The sequence below is a fragment of the Pelobates fuscus genome, chromosome 1 (assembly GCF_036172605.1).
Source record: "Pelobates fuscus isolate aPelFus1 chromosome 1, aPelFus1.pri, whole genome shotgun sequence".
NCBI classification, from domain to species: domain Eukaryota; kingdom Metazoa; phylum Chordata; class Amphibia; order Anura; family Pelobatidae; genus Pelobates; species Pelobates fuscus.
In genome coordinates, this window is record NC_086317.1 from 422,614,608 (window position 1) to 422,630,733 (window position 16,126).

The 16,126-nt window shown below is 36.7% G+C and overlaps 2 protein-coding genes across 6 annotated transcripts in view; one reads left to right on the forward strand and one right to left on the reverse strand.

Moving 5' to 3' along the window:
* The window catches only part of CAB39L (calcium binding protein 39 like), a 51,920-nt gene extending 49,765 nt beyond the window's left edge, over positions 1-2,155 (forward strand). For all 5 annotated transcript variants that reach the window (XM_063428747.1, XM_063428762.1, XM_063428754.1 and 2 more), the window contains exon 9: positions 268-2,155. In XM_063428747.1, coding sequence (XP_063284817.1) covers positions 268-447 — 180 coding nt within the window. In that variant the 3' untranslated portion in view covers positions 448-2,155. The remainder of the gene's footprint in view (positions 1-267) is intronic.
* A 4,874-nt stretch (positions 2,156-7,029) lies between these two features.
* CDADC1 (cytidine and dCMP deaminase domain containing 1) overlaps positions 7,030-16,126 on the reverse strand; it is a 34,944-nt gene continuing 25,847 nt past the window's right edge. The window contains exons 4-9 of the mRNA XM_063444837.1: positions 14,040-14,618; positions 12,408-12,457; positions 11,007-11,182; positions 10,322-10,511; positions 9,092-9,153; positions 7,030-7,399 (exon numbers count right to left, since the gene is read on the reverse strand). Coding sequence (XP_063300907.1) covers positions 9,124-9,153; positions 10,322-10,511; positions 11,007-11,182; positions 12,408-12,457; positions 14,040-14,618 — 1,025 coding nt within the window. The 3' untranslated portion in view covers positions 7,030-7,399; positions 9,092-9,123. The remainder of the gene's footprint in view (positions 7,400-9,091; positions 9,154-10,321; positions 10,512-11,006; positions 11,183-12,407; positions 12,458-14,039; positions 14,619-16,126) is intronic.

Genomic DNA, 16,126 nt, shown 5'->3' on the forward strand with positions numbered 1-16,126 from the left:
GGGAAGCCATGTCTATTTGGAAATCAACTAGCCGCACACAAAGTGCTACGATTGTGCGTAGAATATTTCTGATGACGCAGATCGTTTACCACTTACACATGTTTATTTGAATAATGCTTTATATACTACTTTTCTTTTTCTATTTCATACTTTATCTAATCCTTTTAGACACTGTACAATAAAGTTGTGGTTTGTGTGTGTGTGTCTGTCTACTGCAACATCTGCCGAGTAGAGAAATGAATTATATGCTTTTCTTTGTACTTCTAGGTATTTGTAGCAAATCCAAACAAAACACAGCCAATTGTGGACATCCTGTTAAAAAACCAGGCCAAGTTAATTGAGTTCCTGAGCACCTTCCAAAAGGAGAGAACGGATGATGAACAATTCTCAGACGAGAAGAACTACTTGATCAAACAAATACGAGACTTGAAAAAACCCACACCATGAAGATTGCGTTCATTTCTGCCGCTGGTGTCTACCGAAGATCATCTTGTATAAGTGTTTAAAAAAAAAAAAAAAATAAGAAAATTGTTATGGCATTGTCAGTGCCTGTTTTTTTGTTTCAAATTAGTTTATTAGCTGCCAAGAGAGAAAAGGTTTTATATTAAAACAAAAAAAATATAAAATAAGATAAAACTCAAATATGACCAGCTCTAGAGGTTATTAATCAGGTCTTTGAGGGTGTGAGATTGTAGCTGGCCATATACAAGCCTGGAATATGTTGCTGCCCTGACACTTATTGAAATTAGGGGTTGTCTGGTGAAAGGTGCCAGCGTGTGCTAATGATAATGGTGATTTGATTTGTGTCAGCTTGTTAATATTAACATTAACGTTTCTCTTTTACAGTTCTAGTAATTTGAAGGTGTCTTTTTAGTACAAAATGTGAAAGTGATTAGAAATCTGATGTCTGCTCTGGTTCTTCTTTGTAGCCCTTTAAAGACTGCCTTCTATAAACAAATTGTGAAGCAATATCTATCTGCTTTCAGCGCAATAACACCTTTAGTAGCAAAATGGGTTTCTGAAATATTGAGTGCCCACTGATCCCAATCTACCTGAAAGGGCAGAAGTTTTCGAATTGCTTAATACATGTTCTGATTGTTTATTTTCTGACGGTACTTTTTTTTTTTTTTATTACTTATTTAAACATTCCCTTATTGTTTTAATTTAAACCGTTCCTTTTTTTTTTTATTTACACGTCCAATATATTTTATGATTTAAGTTGGAAACCGTTGTTCTTGTAGATACAGAAAACAATGTCTCACATGCAGAGAGTCCTTTTTATTACCCACTCACGCATATAGCGCCTTCTCAGTCGATGCTTCTCTGTGCTTAAGAATGTTCAGCACAGTAAAGCACTCCTCACTTAGAAAATCCTTTTGGTCTGAATTCTATTCGTCAGAGGGATTCTAATCATTGTCCTCAAATTCCATGTTCTAAACCATGGTATTAGAGTATAATGTGAATAGAATTTGAACTTGTCTGTTTTGTTTATTAACAAATCTCATCCCTTGATGTGACATTAGAATGTCCTCCTTGCCTCAAAAGGTATAGCGAGGTAAATTCGAATTGGCGTGGGTGACCTGGAATATTGTGGCAAGCTTTCTTGGTGTATTACAAATGAAGAAGCACAATTACAAAAAAGTGGAATATTTATACTCAATGATTGACTTTAACCGATTGGGCAAACCAATCAACGCCTAATGGAAAGCAAGCTAATTGAGGAGAAGTTAAACTTGTTTTAATTGTAACAGGCTTATGCTGTCAAGTTTATTATAATTCCATCATTGTTTGTATAAGGAATAAAACCATTAGCTGTGCCACCTTGTCAGCCATTTGTCATACGGAGAAGTGGCCAGTGTCGGATACCTAGATTAGTGCCTCTGTCCGCTGTCCAGCAGTGTCTGGCCACTGGTAATGTGTCTGTCTTCATGTCTGATTTCCAGTCTGCAAAGCACTCGCCCTGGAGGTGGCTGCATGCACATTATTGTAAGTGGTTCCAGAAGTCTTTCTGGTGTAGAGGGTTAAGGCAAAAGAAGAAACACACAAAAAAGCTAGTTATTGTTGATTTCTATTTTTATACCTTATTAGTGTATAATTACAGCAGCTTTGTAAAGTAACTATTCTTTCCAATTTAAATATATATTGTTTATGCCTATTGTGTGATATAGTTTTATTAACCCTTTTAAGTGCTTGTCGTTTTTTTGGTTTTTTTTTAGCTGCGACTTTTTTCAGACCCTTCAGTAAATGGGAACAAGCAAGTATATGTGTGCATGTACCACTTATGACTAGGCTTGGTATCCCAGGTGTTTCTGAACTACATTCCCCATGATGCTTTGCCTTGCCTACATGTTAGAATTTAAAGAGCATACAGTTTCACCTGTGCATTGTGTTACCCAAAGGGTTAGTAAATATAGAAAAAAATGTTTTTTTCTTTAATGCGCTTAATCTTCCTGAGTTATATAAATCACATCCTAGGTTTTCTACCGTAAGTGTTTTGGGGGGTATATTTTTTTTTAAATCAGGGTAGCTGCTTCCTGCGAAATAAGATTTTTCACTACAATTTAAATTGTGGGGAATTCAAAGTTAATTTCAATATAGGGCACAGTAGCTAAGTTGGAAATGTAAAATTCCAGTTTGCCTACTTTGGCTTACAATTTATAATTCACACTTTGAATTGAATAACCCTTTAAGCATATCTTTCAATCTGTAAAATGAGGATGATTTTGCCAGCAGTGTAAAGATGATCTATTTTCCTACCGGAGTACCATGGGAAATGTAGTTTAGCAATATTTAAATTTCCAGGTTTTACAATAATTGGTATGTACACATACATAGTCTGTGAGTAGTGGGGAGTTCAGGCATTTCTTCCAGAAACACGCATGTAGTAGATTTGAAAACTTTGTTAGCAAATGGATTGTCTGATTTGTAAATTCTCTTTCTAAAATCAACTATGTAGCTCCCTTACTGGGTGCCTTATTTCTCTCTGGGAGCAAAGTCTCTGGTATGTTATCATGAGGAAATAGAAAATGTTAATGCTTTGGTATACAAATATCAGATGTACCTCCCTTTGCACCATTTCTGCCTTTGAAAGAAAAAAACAAAAAAAAACTCTTCAAGTTTACTTCTAGATCTGTCTGTAGACCATCAGGAAAATGTGCAATAGGTTTGAATAAAAGTGTACAAGACTATTTATTCATTAAACTAAGAAGACAACTAACTTGTAAAATGTATACTATTAAATGATCATATGTATAATTTTTTTTTATTTATTCTAGCCCAGCTATCTTGGTCTGTATTGTGCTGGTCAGCTCTTAATTTACCATTTATTGAATAAACCTATAGCTTATCACTAGATTTCTCCTGCATATTCTGATTATCCTATATGAACAGATCCAAACAGCCATGACTTCTAACACGTTACCCCTTTATTAAATCTAAATTGCAATGGAGGCAACCATTGTGCTAAAACAATCTGCCTGGCTACATACATTACATTTACGTACATTGTCCCTGCCCTACCAATAAACTTGTAATTTTTTCAAGCCCAGGAGTACAGACTAGATTAATTATTATTTAGTTGGATGTAATGTTTTTGCACTTTGTACAGGTGGCACTTTGCACATATTATTATATATAACTATGTGTAGGCAGAAAGCATTTTTCGCCCCATGTCATCTTTGCCTTAAAACAATTCCAGACTTTACATATCCGTGTCTCCTTGGACCTGTGTTGGCAATGGTATGAGAAGGTTTGTTTGTTTTATAAGACTACCACCTATCCCAGCTAGCACCAGAGCCATAGTTATATATTTCCAGCATTTTAGTTGCAAAGGAAATGTTAGACTATGGCCACTACCGTCATTATCCGTGTTCCCTCTAAGTACTTGTTGGCAAAGAGTCCAGCACTGGAATACTTGAAGAAATATATCTTTATTGCAGTAACATCCTGCAGTTTTCAATAATCACATTTTGGATCTATACCGACTGCAAGGTATTGTTTATTGTGTAGATGCTATTTTTTTTAAAAACTATCTTTGCTGAATTGTCACCAATAAATTGCTTAGTGGGAACACTGTTTTCTGTTGAATTTGCAGTTTGCCTCTTGTTGCTTGATTTAATAAGCATCATTCACTTAAAGGATCACTATAGGGTCAGGAACACAAATCTGTATTCCTGACCCTATAGTGCTAAACCCACCATTTAGGTGGCCTGCCTCCCCTCTTTTAGCCCCCTTAAAAAGGAATTAAAACTCACCTTATTTCCAGCACAGTGCCGCTCCGCCTCCTTTGTGACATCATCAAAATGGCTGATTTTTTTTTTTATCCAATCCAATACTTTCCCATGGCGTGGAGACGCTGAACAGCTGGGCTTTTTACTGTGCAGCCCTGAGCCACGAAGCCCCACCAGTGGCCATCTAAGGAGTGGCCACTTGGAGGTGTCCCAAGGGGCAATGTGTTTGCATGAAAATAGCCTGAAGGGAACTATTATACTCACCAGAACAACTACATTAAGCTGTAGTTGTTCTGGTGACTATAGTGTCCATTTAATGTATTCCTTGTTAAAGGTCCTGAGGTGTTGACACGTGCTATGTGATGCTTTAAAAGATACCAGCTTAATAAAGTCTAAATATTGACTTGCTCTGAACTTTGGGTCGACTAGCACCAATTGCATGCCTGCAGCTAGGACTCAAAAAGCAATCTGACTTTGCACAGATCTTTTTATCTTTACAATAGTTCGACTCCTACAGAACACATCATTCGTTTCACCCCTTTCTCTGCAACTGTGGGGCAGCCTGTTAGTCTGTCATTGCTGCTTTACTGCAGTGACTGGATAGTCAGTTTGGTATTTACCTCTCCACTTTTTTTTTAGATTTTATGAAATAAGCCTTTATAGTCCAGCATTGACAAAACAAATGTTGATGCAGTTATTGTATTGGGACTTACCTTCTGCTCCTTAGGAAAGTGATAAAAACCTAACAAAGAATTGTTTGCTTATTTAAACTTTTGTGTGTATAAAATATATATAAATATATCATCCGTTTGTACTTACAAAGTTATATTTACAATACATTAAAGGCACGGTTACTGATCAGTTGTTTCTGCATTTATTAATCTGTCCTTTACGCTAATACAGAGGGTTTGCATTCTGTTTCATTTGTCCTTCAGATTTCATTAGAAACCGATTCTCACTAGGCCCAGGGCTATAATACACTGTGTGTGGCGGATGAGAATTAGAAATTTTAGGGAAATGTAGAGGAACTTGAAACTGGCTATCAGCTTGGCTATTTGGACTTTATCTTGTTCATTCCCAGTTTAGTGAATTTCCTGACAGGTGACATTTAAATGATTGGAAACTACATTTCAAAGTTTGGCATTAAAGGGACACTCCACTAAATAAATAAAAAATACACAATTTAGTAGATATGAAAAAACATGCATGCATTTAATTATGTATTTTCTCATAGGGTTATAGGCAAGAAAAGCTTGCAAAATTAGCAGATCTCTTGTCTGCAGTATTTGCAAGCCCTCCCCTTCTAATGCTGCCCAGACTTTCTGTGGCTGTCCAATTACATACTTTTTTTTGTTTTTTTTAATGAAAGATCTTTTCAAGGCAGGTGCTCTGGGCAATTGCTGCCTCTTGAGTTTAGCTCCACTCAAACTAGCAGGAAGTATGACCCTTTGCCTGATTGAGAGACGGGGTGGGGGGGGTGGGGGGGTGTAAGAAGGTTCATTTATAAAAGTGCCAATTTCTATTGAAATCTACACTTTTTGTAAAATTAAAGAGAGCACACACTGTTCACACATTAAGCATTTCAGCAAGCTAAAGGACCTTATGGGGTCTAGAGTGTCCTTTAAACCTGTGACTGTAGATAGAACAGCTTGAGAATTTAAAACAAATTATTTTTTTTTACTTATTTTTATTTATTTTTTTTAAATCCAACATTAAAAAGTTTTTCCTATAAACCTGTTGTGTGTTTGGTATCGGTACTTGTTAGAACAGTTTGATGCTGTATCAAACTTCTGGCTTACTTCTTTTAATATTGTCACCGTTCAGATGAATCACTAGGTGACTCAGCTACCACAATTCTTGCCCTTTTCAGTATCTTAATTTATCTGGTCACAGCTGTTTCATCTTTCCACCTACACAGATTTCTGCAGTGTGGGTGGATAAATAAAACAGTAATTCCCCAGATTAACAGTTCCTCTTTATAAACAGACACATACTGATACCAATTTTGTTTTATGTTGAGATTCAGGATACTCAAGCAACCTGGACAATTTTCATGCATAACAAAGTAATAGACAAAATAAATAGATGGGTTTAAACCCAGCACAATAGGAAGGATTGAATAGGAATAACAAGAAAACACAAATCAGCATATACATAATAAATCATGGAAATCCTGCGCTCAAAATTAGAGAAATAAAGAGAAGAGCTGCGCATTTGCGAGAACAACTTTTTCCTCTGTAGGCCCATGTACTGTTTTTAGGAGTGGTTCACTTAACTGTATGCAAATATTTTTGGGCATTTATAAAGGACACCCTCCCTCCCCCCTATCATTTTGAGTGCAGGGTGCCGGTTATTTGATTACATAGTGAAAACTTAGAACGAAAGCCGGTCCATATTCCACTGACAGTGCACACTTTTAATCGGTTTTACACTTTGTATAAATAATGACTTGCTGCTCTTGAGTCTATCCCTGTAGTGGGTCCTGAAAATACAAGCTATTTAAAAAAAAAAAAAAATTAATAATAATTTTAAATAATGTAAAAAAAATTCTATTGTGCATGACAATCCACTAGCCAAATTTACAATATCTTATAATATGCCATTGTAATAGGTTTTGTTTTCATTTTCTATATTACTAATTTGATTTTCTGCTTAATCCGTGTTTATTACATTTTTCTGTGAAAACACTGAACAGGAGAATAAAAAAAAAAAAACACTTCTCATGAGGTAAAAATTTATTTTGTTTAGATATCTCTTCTATTAGGGTGGATAGTCACCCATTGTTGTCAAATCATGCTGTAGATTTCAAGTCATTAAGATACGCCAAAGCCCAGCCATCATAGTGCTCAAACGTTGTCCCATCTTGGTTTGTAACTTATTCATACATAAGGACAGATGAACAGTTAATAAATCGGTGCAAATATGCAATTAGTATGCACATATTTTACAAAGATAAATTCTATAGAATTTCCATACAATTAATAAATTAATAATATAAATATGCATCATTTTCCATTTTAAAATTTGTTTGCCATACATAAATAAAAATCTTGTCGAAATAGATTGTAAAAACAGCGTGGCTGCTTTCCTGTGATGCAAGTTCTCCTCTTCCAGTTGTTCAAACGTCTCAACCTTTCTGGTGTTGATGCTCAAATGACTGTCTTCTCTATCTACAACATACGTTTTTATATTGGATGTGGTCTTAGCAGTAAAAATGCAAATGTACAATTTAAAGGCAAAAATTCAAACATGGACAGCAGACCCAGCCAAGTTGTTTCACTCAATGAAACAAAAAAACAAACAAAAAAATATTTTTAAAAGAAAGTTCAAATAAGTTTCTTATAACTTGTTTAAGATATTTTTTTGTGTGTGTGTATTTTATACACATTCTCTTAAAGGGGGGAGAAAATGGGTATGCAAGCGATTTTGGGTTTTTTGGTTTAAATCTTTGTGTTTAATAGTTTATTGAAAAGCAAAAAAAGCAACATTTGTTAAGCCAATGAACAGAAAGTTAATATTGCTGTTCGCATTAGTACTTTGAGGCCTAATTGGCAATTGCTGTAACATAGGGTAAAATAATAATTATAAAGTCCAACAAATGTTGCGAATACAAAGGTAACATGTTACCTCAAGTGGAAAATGTGTGTAAAGAGAAAATGAACTCCAGAGAATTATCAGTGTGCATATTGCAACTACAACCATTGTACAATCTGTATTGCCCAATGACTTAATATTTTTAAACATGCTTTGCTGAATGCCCCATCAGAAACAATCATATGCACCTTAGTTGATCTTTAAGTATATGGGAGAGTTGGCCAGAGAAAAGTAGGTCTTATAGGACAGAACAGGGGTTAATCCTAAATGATGAAGAAAAAAGAAGAGAACAGAGTCTGTCCACACGTGTATGCATACATACACAAATATCAAAGCAACAGTAGAAGAGAAGAATAAACTTTATTAATGTAACACAAAAACTGAACTATGTACAAAGGGGGAAGGGGAGGGAGAGAGAGGGAGATGTCCGATGCAAAAGCACCTGGGTAGTTAAAAATAGTTTCCTCAAATAAGGAAACCGCTAGCTAGGGTACTGCCGTAAAAGCAAGAACCACTGTTGAGAGAGGTAACAAACCGCTCAAAATAAGGTCTTAGGTACAATAAATACTAGCCGAGCACAAGAGAGAATGATAAACTGTATCTAAGCAAGGTTTATACTCATGGTGCCCGGCTAGAAGTAACCACTTAAAAACTCCTCGGTGTAGTGTAAATCTTACTGAGTGATACAGACGTGATAGTATGTGACTGAGCGGGGTGAGCACCTATAGCAAGGACCGCTGCAACAAGTGGTATATACCCACTTAAAATTTGCTCATCGGTACAATGAATTCTTGCCGAGAGAGAGAGTATATATAGGCTGTGTCAGAGGTGTGTGCCCACTCCAAAATAACTCCTCGTTGCAATAGATTCTTGCCGAGAGAGAGAGAGAGAGTAAGTGACCTCTATCAAAGTAAAGCATACACTAATGGAGCCTGGCTGTAGGTGCGCCTGAATCTCCTCGGTACACTGTAACTCTTACCGAGTGAGATAAATAGTAGTGGTACAGGATCACTGAGAGAATATAGTAATCGTAAATGATATGTGTCAAAACGCAATAGCTACAGATATCACCAAGGTCCTCCTCGGAGCAATATGATCCTTGCCGGGAGAGAGATTATTCTCTTCTACTGTTGCTTTGATATTTGTGTATGTATGCATACACGTGTGGACAGACTCTGTTCTCTTCTTTTTAGTTGATCTTTAATTACGTACATTACCCCAGCTCAGCTTAGATAAAAATGTTAAATGTGAAATGTGAATATACTTACTTCCTGCAACTCTGAATTCAATGATTTTACGATCAACGTGCACTGTGTGAATTTTGCTGCCACTGAAAAAAAAATAAAACCAAAAATTAACATGCTTTTTGAGACGTACGGACATAAAAGACAACACCTTCCCTGGCTGTGACTGACAGCCTGCATGAAAAGAAAGGTTTCATTTTCCATCAGTTGTAAATTGCTTTAGAAGTTTTTAAATGCGCACAGAAGGCTTCTGTAAGATCTAGAAAACTATTAAGAGCATGAAAAAATAAATTCTAAATTAAACAGGCTGTGCAATAATAGGAAGTTTATACATTAGATCTCTATTTACAGGCAATGTTGAGGAAGGCTGTGCAAGTCACCTGTAGGGAAGTGTGACTAGGGCTGTATACACAAAGTGATTTAACTCCTAAATGGCAGAGGATTGAGCACTGAGTGAGACTGCAGGGGCATCATCTATACACCAAAAGAGCTTTATTAACATAAAGTTGTTTTGGTGCATATGTCGTGTGTATCAATGCTAGTAAACCTTCAGCCCAAGATAAGGTTGTAAGGGTGTACATCAGCTGAACAAATAACAGACAAAACCCACAATAATATACAGAGGAGTTTATTTTCTGTCTTTTTTGGTTGTCCTTCTGATCTATCCCTGTCCTTATCCAAGTCTGGGCTTTTACAAGCATTTATATGTGGGTTTTTTTTGTGTGTTAATAAACCATTTGCTTTGTTTTTGCTCACTCCAAGAATTCCCATTACTTTATATTCATATAGTATCTGTAGTTTGTCATCTCCTATTAGCGGTCACCTTCTACCTGCTATCAGGCCTTGTTTATATTTATAGTGCATGCCCCTACATGCTAAAACTGTTCCTGATAAATGCATTATAATTCTGAGTCTTCAGGTCTAGCTTTGTTTGGTTATTCCACAAGCAACAATATATCTAAACCACTTTCCAACCTCAAAGTCTCTGTCCAAATACCGTAATAATAAAAAAAAAAAAAAAAAGAATCAGGTTATTATTACTGCATACATTTTATTAATGGGTGAACTATAAAGATATAAATATAACCATGTGAATACATTATTCAGCGGGAAGCATTAATCTAATATATACATTTTACACACAGATCCATGTGTTTTGTAGCTAGTATTTTCAAGGGAAAGACTTAAACCTTACTCTTATTAATTCTATATCATCGTACCTTCTGTACGAAAAAGCAACCAGACAATACTTACTGCATATTTACTGACTCCTTTCAGTTCCGCAAATCTCAGATATGATATGTCAGCCTTTTTCTTCCCAATGTCCACATCGCCAGCGTAGACCTGCTTGATGCCGGCTCCCTTAATCAACGGTACGCATTCATCACACGGGCATTTAGTCACAAAAATCATGCTTTTCTCATCCGGTTTAATTTCACGACTTCTACAAAGAACAAAGTATGTTGATGGTCAGATTACAGCAAAGACACAAAATGTAGTAGTAAACACATTGCTCTCTCTCTCTCTCCATCCTTGGTGGTGAGATGTTCCTCTTTGGTACACACCACTAATCCAAAGTATAAAACTACAGTGTTATATGGGGTGGGTGTGTGTAATCACTGTTTCAAATTCATCGGCCTGCACTCTAAGATGTATCACATTTTTACCAGTTTTTAGCCTGTGAGTGCGAATTTTACGCAGACCGTGCACTTTTATTAAGGTATGTATCGCGGTTTAAATTGTTTTCCCAGTTTGTGAAAAAACATTTGATAATGTCTTGGATGATGTCCTTAGCTAGCATGTCAGCAATAAGACCACCATCATGTCATCCATCTACTGGCTGCTCTCTCCAATTCTCCACTGTTGGGAATTCTGTCCCAGAACTGTTCTTTTAGGCTCCTTCCCAATGAGATACCTCCATGCTATGTATATTCTGTACCTGAATGTTAATGCATTTTGCTCAGCGTGGATGATGTATCGAAACTTCCGTATTTCTCGGTCTTTTTGCTTGTCGTCCATGTTCGGAAAGTCAGCGTACTCTGAACCCACTGGGAATGCATTATAACCACAGCCAAGAAAATACATGGATCCTGTGCCATCACAATCTGTGGTGTTCTGAAAGTATAGGGTCATGTGTAGAAGGTTAGCTTTTATGCAAGGCTTGGACAATTTGAGAAATGGATATTAAATGTGTTGCATGTTTTCCCTTTTGCTTGATGTATATTTTTTTAAATTTCTGACAGTGATATGGTTGTTAAAGAATATTTCCATGATGACATGGTCACTGAATGTTTTGGACCGTAATTAATGACTGATTCACTAAATTGAGAACTGACGGTGAATTCAGAGTGAATTTCAAATTTAGATAATTAGGTAAACTGGAATAATTCTCTTAGTTAGCTATGCTTTACATTCAAGTACTTAGGCCTTAAATGTGAAATTCACTTTAGTTAATAACAGAATTTATCAATTAGAAATGCGGTCACTCTAAATGACACTGAATTTCCATCTTTCATGTAAATAATATGAAAACTTGGTATGGGACCATGAACGTCCTACTTTACATGATCCTCTTAAACCAGAACTGTCATGTGTAAGCTTTCCAGAAAGCTAGAATATCCATGAAAAGCTTCCTTTAATTTAATAGAAATTTGGTGGCAAGGAAAAGAACGATTGGTGGATTAAACATCGTTCTTGCTCACTTGGAAATGGATGCCTGTGGCATCTCTCTGGGCATGCTTGAGACTATTTATGGAGCCTCTGCCATTTTGTATTCTTGTCTGTGCATAAAAGTACAAAGTGACACAGATCCTGATAGCCTCACCTGTGAAGAATGAAGACTGCGCAGATAAATTTTTAACATTCTTCAGTTTCCCCAGAGGGATGAGCAACCATATCATCAGAGGGCAGAAATGGGGGGAGGGAGAATACACACATGTAGATTCTCTTTAAATGGATACCTTCGACAAAAGGAGCACTGTAGCATTCAAACAAACCTGTAAACTGTATAGTGTTCCTTAATGTGTTTATTGGACCTCTTTTATTTCCCCTCCAAAAGACATAAAACTGACTTATAATGCAGTACCAGGGCACTACACACGACAAAGAAACTAATTCTAAGGTAGTGGTTCTCACCCCATATGGACTCGAATGCTCTATATTCAGCACAGCTTCAAGTGAAAAGCTAAGGAGAATACTATGAGAAAGCACTAAAGTCATTATTGTTTTTATCAGATCTACGCCTAGACACATATAGAAAAAGACAGGAGTAACAATATATTTGCACTGATCAAAGTCCACTGAAAGTACAAGTAAATGGCAAGAAACTAAAGTTACTCACAGAACTGCGCTTGGCCCAAATAACTGCCCCGACTCCTATTTTGTGATCTTCTAGAAAAGATTTAAAAGACATGGTTATTTTATTTGGATTAGGTCTTTTTCAAACACAATTAACATATACCATATATTCCAAGAAGACACAGCAAAACTCTTCCACCAAAAAGTCTGTTTGCTGTGAAATATGTTGCCTTTAATATATTCTTCATAAACCACCCAGAACTGTCCCCTGTACACTGAGCTGTAGTACATCCAATAGTACACCAGCAGTGCACACAGGAATCCAGATGGAAACTTTTGTGCAGGAATGGATTACAGCAAAATGAAGGCCACGTATGAAGCCCTAATAAGCCATTTTATCTTATCTTAACTGCATCATTTTGCTGAAGGCATTGTTTTATTCCTTCAATATGTAGTACAGGCAGTCATTTAGTTACCATATCGTTATTCGCTTTACAAACCACAGCTCACAATTATCACACTCGCTATGTCAGACTTTAGAAAGAGAATGGGGGAGATGGAAGGAATTGTGAGCCAGTTATTTTAATGAAATAGTCACCTCCCACCACACAAAAACCACATGTACTTAACACTCATAATTACTAACACACACGCAATGGGAATATGGTGGAACAACTGTCTGCATGAAGACACACATGTATGTATGATCATATACCAAGTATATATGTGTGTTGGTATTCCTGTATGTATGGAAGAATGTGGATATGACTGTGAATAAATCCAGGAAGTTTATATTAAGGTAGATTGCTGTAGATTGTTGGGTAAGTTCATATGTGCTGTGGAATACTGTATATCTTTCCTTTAGAAACGCTATTATTATTATTATTACTACTACAGGGGCTGCTGTAGATATGTACACTTGGTAGAGGCAGTGTCATTATACTAAGAGACTGTTACAGATAGTACAACACAGTCGCCACACCAGCATAAGTAAGGGTCTTGTGTAAGGGTTGTTAATGCTGTGCTGATACAGGGGTAGACCCTGTTATCCTAACTAACAAAAAATAGACCTCTTCCATAAAGCTTGGCCTGCCCTGATTTAGACTGAGCAGCTCCTATACACATGGCCTCATTAGGGTTCTGTTTATTTTGGTTAGTACCCTAGATCTGAATGTACTGCTATAGAACATTCCAAGCCTGCTATATTCATGTTATGTACACTCTAGGTGAGCATCTATTATGCGGTTCAGAACTAGTGACCATGTTTTAACCGGTAGGTCTTTGTGCACCCTCCATAAATGTTACTGTACTTATGAGCAGGGCTCACCTCTTTAATTCTGTTACTGTATTATGTTGGATATCTGGCGATGCTATCTATTTACTTACTGACCAACCACAATTATTACTATTTCCATTCCTAGATTTCCTAGTGGTCAGCCTCACTTAACAGACACTGTTTTGTTTGTGTTTCTGTTTAGGCTTATATTTATCACAATCACTCGTAGGTGAAGCTACACTGTTACCTTGCTGATCTCCTCCCCAATACCATGTCCCTTTATAAAATTTCTGTTTTGCTCTATTTCCCTTTTTGTAGATAACCTTCTGAAATATAAAATAAAAAACTGCAATTCTGACAGCCAAGCTAAATAAGTACTAAATGAAATGGTCCACTTACCAGATCTGTAAGCCAGCAGCCGTGCCTGTATTATACAGTGTCGGGTAATATCCTGCGAGATGCTGTGATAAGAAGGGATATCACTCTCAATAGAATTATCACTTAGGTAGAAGCCAAAATCATAGCAGTTGGGGACACTAGATGCCACAGTGGAAAGAATGAGAACGAGCTCCTTCATGTTCTGTCTCAGGTTAATAAAATAGGGGTTTTCACAGAGATTTTCTAGTCCCATCAACCTTAGTATCTCCTTGTGCTTTTCATTATCGGAAATTAAAAACAATGCTTCATATTCTTTAATCTTTTCCTGGCGATAGTCATAAAATAAGCCAGTGCTGAAATCGGGATACTTCCTTACAATATTCTGAATAAAATCACATTTCAGAGAGGTTTCTTCTACAAACTGTACAATGTTGCATGCCAGGGGCTGCAGCAACACACACACATGAGCACGGCTATTTGATTTTAGCCTCTCAACGGCTTTTGCATCAAGCTTTGCATCTCCATTACTATGGTTAGATACTTCCTGTTCTAGGCTCATTTCAGGGTCTGCAGGCCAGTATGAGATTCTGTTAACACCAGCTGTAACAAAGAACAGTAATGTAATTTGTTTTCCTATTGTTATCATGACCACTCATATGTTTATAAGCATGTAGTATACACAATAAAGTATATAATATAACAGTGTGAAGGATTTGGCATAGCTAGATTTTCAAACCAGACTATCACAAGCTTTATGCAGTTTGTAAAGAAAATTAGGGAAGCTAGAATACCCCAATCCCCAATTTTTACTGCACGCTCACATATTTGTAAAGTTTTTGTATTTGATGCAAATCCCTAGTTTTTTTAAACTTGTGCAGTGCGCTTTCACCAGACCAGGAAATGGCTGAAACTTCTCAGCCAATGCTGGCGCTCCCATTACCCTCAACGGGAGAAATGAGCAAAGGGGATTGGCTAGGTAATTATATTTTAATTAATTATATTAAAGGGATACTATAATCACCAGAACAACTACAGCTTATTGAATTTGTTCTGGTGAGTAGAATCCTTACCTTCAGGCTTTTTGCTGTAAACACTGTCTTTTCAGAGAAAATGCAGTGTTTACATTACAGCCTAATGATAACTTTACTGGCCACTCCTCAGATAGCTGTTAGAGATCCTTCCTGGGTCATGGCTGCCTAAAATGCATCCAAACATTCAGTGTCTCCTCCCTCTGCATTCAGACACTGAACTTTCCTCATAGAGATTCATTGATTCAATTCATCTCTATGAGGAGATGCTGATTGGCCAGGGCTGTGTTTGACTTGTGTTGGCTCTGCCCCTGATCTGCCTCTTTGTCAGTCTCAGCCAATCCTATGGGAAAGCACTGTGATTGGATCAGGCTACCACTTCTACAGCTTTTACAGATACAGCTTCTGGCTTGAATACAGTAAGATTTTGCTATATTTATTGAGGCATGAGGGGCCCAGGGGGGCTAGATGGTGGTTTTAAAACTATATAGTCAGGAATACATGTTTGTTTTCCTGACCCTATAGTGATCCTTTAATTCAAGAATCTGTTAATTCCTGCAAGTAAAGTGATTAAAGCAACAGTATCATACAGCTGTATTAAAGCTGTAACAAATGAGATACCCAAGATGGGGAGGGAGTAGATTACTCTATTGCCTTTATTAAAATTTAAAGAAAATTGAGAAAAAAAGAACTCAAACCTAGATATTGCACAGATTTTGTGAGAGTGTATGGAGTGTCCCTTTAACTATATAATCTAAATTAATCTTTTCACAGAAAAACATTTTCTTTTATTACCAATCTGAATTTGAGTAAATTTAACAGTTGATTATCCACAAACACCATGAAAGGGAAGTATTGTTCAGCATTATGTAACAAATGTCAAACAGCAGAATGCAATGTCTGCCCTTTTCATTTAATTATATGATGTAATATTATACTTTAATACAGTTTGCCCTCCCAGCAAGTGATAGGTGGGAGCAAGCCAACTGCGGCACAGAAATAGTTTGTGATTTTATTAAATACAGTGAGAGACATGTGTAATGACAGAGGTAGCCACCCTAGCCAACATATGTAAGGTGG